The sequence below is a fragment of the Nicotiana tomentosiformis genome, chromosome 3, assembly GCF_000390325.3.
Source record: "Nicotiana tomentosiformis chromosome 3, ASM39032v3, whole genome shotgun sequence".
NCBI lineage: Eukaryota > Viridiplantae > Streptophyta > Magnoliopsida > Solanales > Solanaceae > Nicotiana > Nicotiana tomentosiformis.
Window position 1 is genome coordinate 89,872,447 of NC_090814.1, and position 13,784 is coordinate 89,886,230.

The window sequence follows — 13,784 nt, forward strand, 5'->3', positions numbered from 1 at the left end:
GTCTTTGGAGGGAGTCAGTGGGATTGTATTCCCCATGGGTTTATGGGCCGCTCTCTTATTTGGTTTTTGTTCCTCGGGGTTCAAGGCCTTTTTTCTCTTAATCTCCATCGCCGACTTCGAGGTAGGCGGTAAAGCCTCTTCATCTCCGGCCAAGGGTCTCATAACCGTATCCTTTCCGAGACCTACAAAAGGAGAAATAAACTCATACTTGAGAAAAAATGCTTGAATGATAGGCAAATCGGTAAGCCAAGAAGAAGGCTTACCATGAGTATGAGCCTCCCACCGGCCCTTTGACAAATCGCGCCACGCGCACTCAGCGTATGTTGACGTCGAAACCAGGCTCCTGACCCAATTCTCGAGGTGGAGAACCGCACCCGGCATCCAAGCAATGGCTGCGTCGAGAAAAATACTGATAAGAAAAAATGAAGAAGTAAAAACAACAAAAACTAAAAACGGGATCATACTTACGATTCATATTTCATTTCTCAGGAAATGGCATACTCTCAGCCGGGATTAGCTCCGAGGTCTTCACCCGAACAAACCGGCCCATCCAGTCCCGATCTTTGTCTTCATCTATACTCGAGGTGAACACCATGGTGGCCCGGCGTTGAAGTTTTATCAACCCACCTCGGTAAAGTCGAGGGCTATATAATCTTACGAGGTAGTCTAGGGTGAAGGAAAACCCGTCAATTTTGCTCACAAAGAAATGAAGCAGTATCACAATCCTCCAGAAAGAAGGGTGAATTTGACCAAGGGTCACCTAGTATTTCTTGCAAAAATCGACGATGACTAGATCAAAGGGACCCAGCGTGAAAGGATAAGTGTAAACATTCAGGTACCCTTCCACGTGGGCAGTGATCGCCTCCTCCGGTGCCGGTATCATAACCTCTTTGTTTTCCCAATTGCAGTCCTTTTTCACCGGATCAAGAAGACTTTTTGGTAGCTAGCATATATATCTTAATACCGGCTCGCATCGACCAACAACCGATGAGGGTTTCTCGACCTTAAAGTCGGAATCAATAACACACACCCCGGGAATAAGTTCTTCAAGGCGTGGCTCCACCATTATTTTCTCGCCGGTCGGTCGAGATGAGGAAGCAGCCTCTTTCTGCGGAACGATTTTAGATGTTTTGGCCATTTAGTTTTTTTGGGAACAAAGAAGAATGGAGATGGAAGTATTTGGTGTTTTATGAAGAAGAGGCAAAAAAATTTGAAAACTTGGAAATAGGGAGCTTTGAAGAAGGCAAAGAACTATGAAGATTGGAATAAAAAAGATTTGAAAGTAAAAGTTTGGAATGACAAAGAAGGGAGTTATTTATTGGTTTCACAACGACGGTTTAAAACTGGTAGTGGCCGACCATCGACTGACGCGCATTTAATGCCTTGATAACTGGACCGATGGGACGTTTGTCGCATACATCACAATCGGGCTCGTCGCTGACATCATCATCCACCAAGTCGAAGTTCGGAAATTCATATCGTTTCTCATCATCTTCTTTCCGAGAAACGAGGGGACTATCTGTATACGGTCAAAATCGAGTCTGCCCTTCATATGACTAATCGAGATTGGAACATAACGGTCCAAGGTTCATCATTATTATATCGATCCATGATATGAAGTTAGGTTGTCGAGCTCGAACCCTGAGACCGATCAATATCGAGACCGAGCTCGAGACCCCGAGACCGACCAATATCGAGACCGGTCAAGATCGAGACCGAGTCAAGGTCGAGCTCGAAACCGAGAGACCGACCAAGATTGAGATCGGCCAAGATCGAGATCGAGCCAAGAAACAAAAACCCGTTATAGCCGCATTTGGGGAGAGAATCTCGGCGAAAATCACGGCTTGAATCAAGGAAAAGCTAATAATATAATCTATCATGGGATCCTCACTATGTATTTTTAATTAATCTATAATGGTTATCATCTGTACATACACACATTGATTCATTCACATTCAGATTTACTGAGATTTACATAGCATCTAGCAAATATTATCCTTTTTGAGCTTTGATATTAATTCATCTTGTTCTCTTATCAATCACTCTCTATTCAATTTGGGTTTGTATTCATTCTTCTTACAGTTAATTTCGATATATCTTTACTTATTTTTCCAATTTGAACCAAGTTATATAACGTATCCTTGGAACTACATATAAATTCAACGCTATTCGTTTTTCGGGTAAACATACATGTTCGTGCAACGATATAGATTATTAATTTGCAATATTGTAGAAAAAGCAGCCTGCCTTGTTCAGTCTATTTCGTTTGTTTCAACCAGCTAACTTAGTACATGTTTAGTTACAAGATATGATAAAGTAAGATCTGATATTACAAGATGAACAACCCTCAAAATTAATTATCAAGATAAGTCTTTCTCGATAATAAATTAAAGCTCATGATACAACAATTTGAATTTAGATCTCTAGACAATTAGAGTGTTTTCTTGAGTTGTTGCATTGCTCGCATTTTAGATATGTTAATAAAATGGAAAAAAATGAGAGCCATTATTATGGTATCAGAATATGATCAGGCTTGGAGTTGAGAAGGTATCTGTACTGTTGGGGCCAGGAAAATAAACGATGATGATAAAATTGACTATTATATCAACTCCAAAATTGTCGATGTCCGTCACCTTTTTGTGGAGGAAGACATGAAAATGATCACATTATCACTTCATAATTCATAGGACACGTGTTGTTATGTGGTTGCTGTACCACAACTTGAGGTCTAATAAGTTGGACAGCTTCGTTTAAAGACGAATCTTACCAGAACAAACAGGATTGATAAGAAAAATTGTTTGATAATATTTTTCTACTGCCTTCTAGAATTTACATTGTTTTGAATGTCACGTAACATTTCTATTCCATTCACATATACCAATTACTTGAACATACATATTTATCATACTCAAATAATTCGTAACTGTCGTTGATTCGAGAGAAAAAAATAAACTAGTTGTTCCAACTTATAACATCTTTCTCTTGAACTCATGTGAAAGTATTGTTCGTACTTCATATGTATACGAAATAAGACAAATAGAATAGTAAATAGTAACAATCATACATAATGGCAAAACCCAATTTCAATTGAAACTAATTAGTTTAGTTGAAGTAGAATTTTTTTCTTCTCAATCATTTATTTTTAGCTGCATATTCGAAAGATGTAATTACGGGACAGGAAGATCATTTTGCTAAAATGTCAGACAGGTCGAAAGTATGCTTATAGACGACTAACCTCAGACTGGCCAAGATCGATATGTAATTTTTTGGGGCAAAATCTGGAGAAATAGTAATAAGAGTAATCTTTTTTTTCTTTATCACTCTATTTTCAGTTTATCAGCTTATGTTTCTTTAACTAAAAATTTCCTTTTTATGAAAAAAGTAGTCAAAAGTCAACAATCCATTGTAAGGCATCGGCATTCTGCAACACCCTTTAACTCTAGACTCAAAAACTTTTTCACTGTATATGCATACCGTTAGTATTGGATCTACAAAAATTAAGCGAGCAAAATAACAGAAATGAACCAACAATTTCAGTAATGAATAAGGCATCATTACATTAGAAAGTGTGATGGGCTTTTCCTGGCATCTTTTGAAAAAAACAATTTCGTTACAGCGATCAATTAGAAGAAAGAACTACACATATTCGATCATGTAACATATCAAATAATTATGAATAGAAGATAAGTGGTTATACTAATTTTCTCAACAGATGAAATCAGTTACGTGATATTAGTTCACCTTTAAAACAACAAGAGTTGCACGAAAAGAAAAAAAGGAGAAAAAGAAAAAGAAATGAATACCAGTATCAACCAAAACAAAACAGATGCCAAAAAATGCTACGGTTAAGGGAGGTGCCATATCCCTTCTTAAAAAGTAAACCATAATTATATTCCTAAATAGATAGACTGGACAAGTAAGGAAATTTATTCTTAAGCTACAGGCTAAAAACCAATAAACCAAAACTCCAAGAGCAAAGCAGAAAACTTGAATACAAGAACAACAGAAGAAGACTAAACTAACAGAGAGAAGCTTTGATTGAATATGATGCGATCCAGTACCCAATGTACTAGTAATCTGTTACAACCAAGTATAGATCAGTATCCCACGAGTCTCCCAAAAAGATACTTATCGACATAAGAAGCTCAAATGCACAAAAATTTCCAAAGTCACAAAAATCGTACTAAAACCCAAAAAAGATGATTTAGCCTTTTCCACAGAGTAATATGATCCAAGAAGCAAAACCTCTGCCAAGCAAATTACCAGCATATCAGGATATCTTCGCGTTAGAGAAGTCCATTTCTGGATGCTGCAGCACATCAAGAACAACATGAGTCAAGCTAGCTGATAAGGAGAACTGGATGAAGGAGACAACAAATAATACATGAAATCAACTTTTTACCTCTGCCATAAATTTCTTGAGAATTTCTTGTTTCTGTGTCTCATCACTTGTTGGAAGACCCATTGATTTCTGTCGCTGATCAAACTGCAAAAAGCATTTCCCATCAAGCAAATAGAAGTAACAAAAATCAAGCAAATAGAAGTAACGAAAATCACACACAATACCACAAGGAATAAATTACAACCAACGGGATATCATGAAGAAGCAACTAAAGTTGGAGGAGGCAAGACAATTAACATTTCAAATAGATGGTCCATACAAAGATAAAACACGTAACCTTCTATCTCATAACCCCATACCAATTACCAAGTGTGAGTCAGTTTGTTAGTTACCAACATAGGCTTCAGGGATCACAGGATACCCCATATCTCCAAGCAAGAAAGAACAAAAATTAATGAATCTTAACCGGGATAAACTATAAAGATATCAGAATCTGAAATAACCCTTTTTACTAATCCAAGCTATCAATTTGGCACAGAAAATTTTACAAACTCATGAAGCTATGGCCTACGCAACAACAACATAAAACCCAGTGGAATACCACAGGTGGGGACGCTATGGCCTACGCGAAGTGTATTAATTTCTAGAGTACTTCTCAAATAGTGCTTACACAAAAAACTTCAAAATTTATGTAGAAACACTTGATCAAGTTTTTTGTACCCTTAATTTGTGAGGTGCAAGTGTAGGGCAACAATGTTTAGAATCAAACTTCAAACAAAAGTTTTACAACTTGATATAATAGAAGGCATTACTTTGGATTATAAGAAGGGCGCCCAAAATTGCGAGCTTTAAAAATATAGGTATGCCAAAACTGGTTCAAACGAAAAATGACATCATAGCGTCTTACAACCACTTCAAAGAGTATGTTTTATAGACAAGCACATAATTCCACACTTCAAATTTGAACAGTATGTTTTTAATGTCAAATGCACTACTCCACTCACAAGAGGGCCTCATCAGAAACAGTACTAAGGATCTGTTATTGGACTTAGGATAATGAACAGCCCATAAATCATAATGTACATGATATGCACAAAGCATGCCAAACCCTACCATGAGAATCAGGTAAAAAATCACGCAAGCAATTATGTCAACAAAGAGCAAGATCCAAAGTGAGCATGAAAACATATTGATCTCTATGGATTATAAAATGTAGATGACAAATAAAATCCTACCATCATCTTTTCCACAGTTGATCGCGTCTCGGGGTCCAAATCTGCGAGCTTGCTACTTTCAGGTTCTGCTTTCTGTGTATCGATTTCAGGCTCACCTTTTACACAACACTTCCACCAGTCCATCTGATCCTTCTTGGTTAGGAGTACAGAAATTGATTTCTGGTCCTCTGCAAATATGTTGAGTGAGTATTATTTTTGTTATCCAACAAGACTCCACTAAGGTCTACTTTGGAGCTCTTTAAGCACAACCACATAGTTTGGGAAAAGGAAAACCGGGATATCAGCCCAACTGTATCATGAGACAAAGATTGAAGGAAACTATAATAACATACCAAGAAACCCATCTAGCAAGTAAAACAAATGAGCAACTTACCTAAGCTCCAGAAACAATCATCAACTTTCACAGGTCGATAAAGTTCTCCCTGCACGCCCAAGGGAATGGAAGTTAATATATATATATATATATATAGCAAGGGCAAATTTTGACGATGCAATTTGAGAGGAAAATACAGCAAACAATATGAACACTACCAAACCGATGAATACACTTACATCAATTATTGGAGGCTGACCCTTTAGTCCAACTTTAAGACGGTTCTTTGATATATCACAAACAATAAACCTTGATTTTGTTCCAGGGGGTACAGGAATATTAACATTGACTTCCTGGAGTGATTGATTCCATGAATAGTTCTCAAGATCAAGGCCGTTACCTTTGTTGGGAGCTGCAGAGTGCATTGAGAAGTAATGGTAATACAAAACAAGAAATCTTGTAGCAATAGCAAACACTACATATAGCCCGATATAAAATGCAGCAAACAATACCAACACTTTACATGCAGTTGAAGTTTGCTGTAATGAGATGACAAACAATACTATAGCATGCAAGTGAAGTCAAAGGGCCATCAAGATCTACACCATTAGTTCATGAAAAGGTATACAAGGCTAAACTGAAAGTAGTTACCATTTTTGACAACCCATATAAGCTAAAAGAGGATAACAAATAAAAAGAGATAATGTCAGAACCACGATATGATCAAAAAAACAATTTAAAAAAAGCTTACTTCAGCTACCCTCCCAGACCGACCCCACTTGTGGGATTACACTAAGTTGTTGTTGTTGTTCTTTCAGCAAATTTGCAAAATATCAAGCAAAATAGTAAATTCCTCATATAATTTAGCAAGAAGCAGCAAGCAAGACAACTTTACGTCTGATGAGTTAAGCTACCACTTAAAGAGTAGACAAAGCATCCCGTATTCACGCAGGATCCGGGGAAGGGTTGCACCCCAAGAGGTGTGGCGTAGGCAGCCTACCCTAATGTAAGCATCAGTGGCTGCTTCCACGGCTCGAACCCGTGACCTATAGGTCATGCGGAGGCAACTTTACCATTGCTCCAAGGCTATAAGCTACCACCTAAGATGCATAAAGTTTTTTGAATAGACAAACTTTATCCATTGCAAACTGAAAATAGTCCATGACCACATAATCCAAAACAAACTTTTAATCGCCAACAGTTGTTTAAATAAATTCCAGAATGGCTATCTAACTAGCTGTTCATACATGATATTTTATTTTGACAAATAATTTAACATTAAAAATAACAATAAAAGTTAATCATAGATAAAACATAAACCAGCTCAACCGGGTAGTGAAATCCTTCTTCGTCCAACTAATATAACACTCTTCAATTTTGAGATGTTCCTGATGTGAGAAAGCACGGGAGAAAATATGTTATTGATATTGGATGTTCACTGCAATACAAGAGGTCCTTATTTATAGCTATACTATACAAGGACATACTACTCATATTCCAATATGGGACAAGACTACACTATGTACATAGCTGTAAACTATCACTCCCCCTCAAGTCGGTGCATACAAATCATATGTACCGAGCTTGTTACATATATAACCAATACGAGGACCAGTGAGGGACTTGGGTAAAAATATCTGCAAGTTGATCATTCGACCTCACAAACTTTGTAGCAATCTCTTCTGAAAGTATCTTTTCTCTGACGAAGTGAGAATCAATCTCAATGTGTTTAGTTCTCTCATGGAACACCGAATTTGATGAAATATGAAGGGCAGCTTGATTATCGCACACAAGTTTCATCCGACTGATTTCATCAAATTTCAACTCCTTGAGCAATTGTTTGGTCCAGACTAGCTCACATGTTGCCATAGCCATTGCTCGATATTGTGCTTCTGCACTAGACCGATCAACTACATTCTGTTTCTTGCTCTTCCAGGACACCAAATTGCCTCCTACTAAAACACAATATCCAGACGTAGAACATCTATCAGAAGGTGATTCTAGGTGATCCTGCCCAATCAGCATCTGAGTATCCAACGATCTACTCATGACCTCGATCCTCAAACAGTAACTCTTTGCCTGGAGCCGATTTTATATACCGAATAATGCGGACAACTGCATCCCAATGACTATCACGGGGAGAATTCATAAACTGACCTACAACACTCACAGGATAAGAAATGTCGGGTCTAGTTATTGTGAGATAATTTAATTTACCAACCAGCCGCCTATAGCTTGCAGGATCACTAAGCGGCTCCCCATGTCCTGACAAAAGTTTAGAATTCGGATCCATCGGAGTGTCAACAGGTCTGCAACCTATCATCCTTGTCTCCTCAAGAATGTCTAAATCATATTTTCTTTGAGAAATAACAATACCTGAGCTAGACTGGGCAACCTCAATACCTAGAAAGTACTTCAATCTGCCTAGATCCTTAGTTTGGAAGTGATGGAAGAGAAGCTGCTTCAGATTGGTAATACCATCTTTATCATTGCCAGTAATAGCAATATCATCAATATAGACTACCAAATAAATACATAGACTTGAAGCAGAGTGCCGATAAAATACAGAGTGATCAGCTTCACTACGAGTCATGCCAAACTCCTGGATAACCGTGCTGAACTTACCAAACCAGGTTCGAGGAGACTACTTTAGACCATAAAGTGACCGACGCAAGCAACATACAAGGCCGCAAGACTCCCCCTGAGCAACAAAACCAAGTGGTTGCTCCATATAAACCTCATCCTCAAGATCACCGTGAAGAAAGGCATTCCTAATGTCTAGCTGATAGAGGGGCCAATGGCGAACCGCAGCCATGGATAGAAAAAGGCGGACTGAAGCCACTTTAGCCACGGAAGAGAAGGTATCACTGTAATCGAGCCCAAATATCTGAGTATATCCTTTGGCAACAAGACGGGCCTTAAGTCGGTCAATATGGCCATCGGGACCAACTTTGACTGCATAAACCCAACGACAACCAACAATAGATTTACCTGAGGGAAGAGGAACAAGCTCCCAAGTACCACTTGTATGTATAGCAGGCATCTCGTCACTCATAGCCTGTCGCCATACTGGATGAGACAACGCTTCACCTGTAGGCTTAGGGATGGAAACCGAGGACAAAGAAAATATAAAAGCATAATGGGGAGATGACATATGATAACTCAAACCGACATAATGAGGATTAGAGTTAAGCGTGGTCTGTATATCTTTCCGAAGTGCAATCGGTGTACTAGGAGCAGGGTCCGCAGTAAGAGCAAGGTCAGGTGCAGGACGAGAACCAGTTGGACCTGATGTAGGGCGCGGACGACGATGATAATTCAAGAGTGGTGTTCCTGTGGCTTGGGAACTAGGAGGAACAACACTAGACTCCTCAACGGTTGATATGGGTGAAACCTCTGTAGTCGAAGGTGAGGGAGAAGCTATAGTAAACTCCTCAAAGGTCGGCATAGGTAAGACCTCAGATATATCATGGTGGTCAACAGAAGTAAAGAAAGGTTTAGACTCAAAAAATGTGACGTCAGCTGACATAAGGTACCTACGAAGATCAGGTGAATAATAACGATATCCCTTCTAAACACAAGAGTAACCAAGGAAGACACATTTGAGAGCACGAGGAGCTAAGTTATGAACAAAACACGTGCTCCCAAAAACACGAGGTGGAAGAGAGTATAAGGCTGACTGGGGAAACAATACTGAACGCGGAATCTGATCATTAATGGGAGATGAAGGCATCTGATTAATCAAATAACAAGTTGTAAGAACTGCATCGCCCCAAAAGCGCAACGGAACACGAGATTCAATTAGAACTTTAGAAGTGTGCGAGCAGTCTCAATAAGGTGCCTATTCTTTCTTTCTGTAACCCCATTTTGCTAAGGGGTATAAGGACAAGATGTCTGATGAATAATTCCTTGAAAAATCATAAACTGTTGAAACTGAGAAAATAAATATTCTAAGGCATTATCATTGCGAAAAATGCGAATAGAAATACCAAATTGATTTTTGATTTCAGCACAAAACTCTGGAATATAGAGAATAACTCAGAACGATCTTTCATTAAGAAAAGCCAAGTACATCTTGAGTAATCATCAATAAAACTAACAAAATAACGAAATCCCAAGGTTGAACTGACTCTACTAGGACCCCATATATCAGAATGAACTAAGGAGAAAACAGTCTCTACATGACTCTCAACACTATGCGGAAAGGAGGCTCGGGTATGTTTCCCAAGCTGACACGACTCACAATCTAATGTAGACAAACTGGATAAAATAGGCACCATCTTCTAACGTTTGGATAAACTCGGATGTCCTAAACGTCTATGGATTAGGTCTGGAGGATCTGTAACTAGACATGTTGTGGAAGGACGGAGTGAGTTAAGGTAGTAAAGGCCTTCTGATTCACGTCATGTACCAATTGTCCGTCCCATATTGCGGTCCTGCATAATAAAAGAATCGTCAGTAAAATATATACTACAATGGAGGGCACGAGTCAAACGACTAACAGATGCAAGACTAAAAGGACAACCGGGGACATAAAGAACAGAATTTAGGGTGATAGAAGACAAAGGGTTAGCTTGTCCAACTCCCTTTGCCTTAGTTTGACATCCATTGGCTAAAGTAGCAGTGGGAAGAGACTGTGAATATACAATATTCGACAAAAGTGATTTATTACCAGAGATGTGATCAGAAGCGCCTGAGTCAATGACCCATGGTCCAAGAGTACTAGACTGGGAAACACAAGCAAAAGAATTACAAGCAACAGAAGTATCAGTCTGGGCAACTGAAGCTACTAGTGGAGATGTCTGCTTACTTGCTCGATACTGAAGGAGCTCATTATATTCTTCTTTAGATACACAAAAACCCTGGTTACTTGTAGTCTCGGTCTGAGCAACGTAAGCATTTTTGGGTGAACGACCATGTAAGGAATAGCACATTTCACGAGTATGTCCAAGTTTGTGACAATAAGAACACTTGGGTCTAGATCTCCCAAAACGACCTCCTCCTTGTCTATTCTCCATAGTTTGAGACGCTCGAACATCCACTGTCTGAAATGCGAGAACAGAGGAATCAAGTATTTGTGATGAGATCACTAGGTGACTTGGTGCTGCAGCAAGGCGGAGTAATCGAGAGAATAATTCATCAACTGTAGGGACAGTCGGACTAGCCAAAATCTGATCTCGTACTGAATCAAGATCATTAGGAAGTCCAGCGAGGGTAAGAACTAGAAACATCTTCTGTCGCTGCTCTTGTTGTTTTTCCACACTAGCAGAAACTGGCACCTTCTCCTCAAATTCCTCCATGACTGCATGTACTTGACCCAAGTAAGTAGACATATCTAATTCCTGCTTCTTTAAGTTTGTCATCCGTAATATCACATCATAGAAGCGAGATATGTCATTAATGTATAAGGTACGAGCCTTTGCCCAAACAAAATAACATGTCTGGAATGGACGAAACAAAGGCATCAACTTGGAATCAATAGAACGCCACAAGATGCTACATAATTGAGCATCGATCTTTGCCCAAAGTGCTATCGCCTTTTCATCTCCTTCGCTAGACTGTTTGATTAGATGATCTTGAACACCTTGACCTTTACACCACAACTCGACAGATGAAGCCCAAGCTAAGTAGTTTGAACTTCTCATTAAGGGTTCCGAGGTAATCATAACACTAGAGCTTCCAGAACCCATGTTTTTAGACCCAAAAACAACAAATCCCAAAGACATGGTTGCAAATTATTACCAAATAAGAGAAAGAATCAACTGTAATCCACTGAAACAGAGTAAAGAAACACAGAAACAGAATAAGGAAATATTGTAGCTGCCGGAATCTTAATGTAGCTTTCGGAATCTTAATGTAGCTGCCGGAAAAAACTCAACGTGGTCGGAATGAAATGAAAACAATAGGGGTAGGATCGGAATCACCAGGCGACCCAACTGTTCTGAAGGAAGTTCTTCAAAAAATGGCCGGAAGTGGTCGTACGCGCCGGAGCGCGAGCTCACGTGCGTGAGCTTCTGGTGGCGCGTGGAGGTGCGTGAGGAGGCTAATGCCGGAGATTTTCACTGGGGTTTGGTCGCTGGACAGTGACGACTCTTGTGGTAGTGTTGGATTTTACACAAAACTGACGGAGACAAAGCAGACGCAAAACATCCTTAAAAAAGTCGCCGGAAAAAGACTTCCGGTGACTGATTTCTCTTCCCGGAATCGCTGGAATTTATGCACAGCGATAAATCTCTCACAATTGTGTTGATCCCATGTGAGAAAGCATAGGAGAAAATATGTTATTGATATTGGATGTTCAATACAATACAAGAGCTCCTTATTTATAGCTATACTATACAAGGACATACTACTCCTATTCCAATGTGGGACAAGACTACACTATGCATATAGCTGTAAACCAACACCTAAGAAGTTAATACCCTTCTATTTCTTAAAACTTCCACAATCTGCAAGAAACCAAATTCTTCAAACTACTCAAATTCTAACATTTGATCACTATCACTAATAAAATATATAAGTTAAATTACCTTACCAACATACAACTTTAACATCTCTAACGACATGCCTAGGCAAGTACCACCATATAAATAGGACAGAGGGAGTATGTGCTTGGGTTTCAAGTTTATACGAACACTAAGTATAACCCAGTTGTAGTATTCGTAATATTATACTTCATATAAGACAAGCTTACATTTTTTTTCTTTTTCCTAATACAAGATTTAAGTCTGTAAAACTTAAAGAAATCCAGTATCAACTTCAGTTAACTATAGCGAAAATGCATCACATTACTATCCAAAAGTACTATATATCAGGAACAATACATTCAGTACAGCAACAATCACGTTCAACTTTCAAGAGCCCAATTATTCAAAAGTCCAAAACTTTTAATCGCAAAATCCAAATTTGAACAGACTTAGTCAGCCAATGTAGTAGCATATCAACAATCATTCCCAAAGAATAGGTCGTTATGTAAATCCTCCATATCCATTCTGCTCAATTTCTGCCCCTTTCCTTTACTACCCAATTATTTGTTCTTTTCGAATAAACAGAGCCCATGCCAATGTATCATATATTAACTAATTTTACAGATCAAGCAATTTACCTCGAGGGCCCTTCTTGTCATCCTCATTTTCTTCCTTAACTTCCTTGACTTTTACCTCTTTAGCCTCCTTCTTTGTAGCAACAGCTGGAACCTCCTCTTTAACCTTCTTTTCGGCCGCCGCCTTTGTGTTTGATGTTTCTGCGTTCTGTTTCTTCTTGCGCTCCTCGGCTTCCAACTTATCTTTCACCATACGAACAACAGCATTGACATCATTAATCAGCGAATCACTCTTGAACAGATCCGATTCTCGGCCCACGAACTCAAACGCCGTTTCGAGAAACCCTAGAGGGTTAGCAGGATCAAGCACGGCCTTAAAGGGCTTTGTCGGCGTTGACGCCGCCGATGATGGTTTGTTATCTTGCTCCTCGTAATCGGAGATTATCGCCATGGATTGATCAAGATGGGGATTAGGGTTTTGCTATTGGTTTGAGGAGAGTAATATATATATATGAATGAAGACTGAAGAGTAAAACTTAGTGTAGAGAGTTTTATGTCAAATGTAAGACCCCGTGGAGAATTCCAGAAGACGTTACAGCCTGCCGGGCCCAGCTTCTAGATGCACCTTTTTTTTAAATGCTTTTGCCCAAAGAGTGACGTGTTTGGTAAGTTTTTGAAAAAAAAAAAGTGCATTTGAGCAGAAGCAAAAGTAATTTTGGAGAAGTAGAAAAAAATAATTTTTTCCCAAAAAAAGTATTTTTGAGAAAAATACACTTAGAAGCATTTTTTAAAAGTTTGGCCAAATAATAATTGTTGCTTAGAAGTGCTTTTCAAATTAATTATCCAAACATA

The 13,784-nt window shown here is 38.9% G+C and overlaps 1 protein-coding gene across 1 annotated transcript; it reads right to left on the reverse strand.

Annotated features, from left to right (window-relative positions):
- Positions 1 to 4,014: 4,014 nt before the first annotated feature.
- Positions 4,015 to 13,528, reverse strand: LOC104096697 (protein BOBBER 1-like). The gene is made up of 6 exons (XM_009603111.4): positions 12,996 to 13,528; positions 6,130 to 6,302; positions 5,951 to 5,999; positions 5,578 to 5,744; positions 4,403 to 4,486; positions 4,015 to 4,309 (listed from the first exon to the last, which is right to left on the reverse strand). The coding sequence occupies exons 1-6, from the start codon at positions 13,381 to 13,383 to the stop codon at positions 4,271 to 4,273; spliced, it is 900 nt and encodes a 299-aa protein (XP_009601406.1). The 5' UTR covers positions 13,384 to 13,528; the 3' UTR covers positions 4,015 to 4,270.
- Between the last annotated feature and the right edge of the window lie 256 nt (positions 13,529 to 13,784).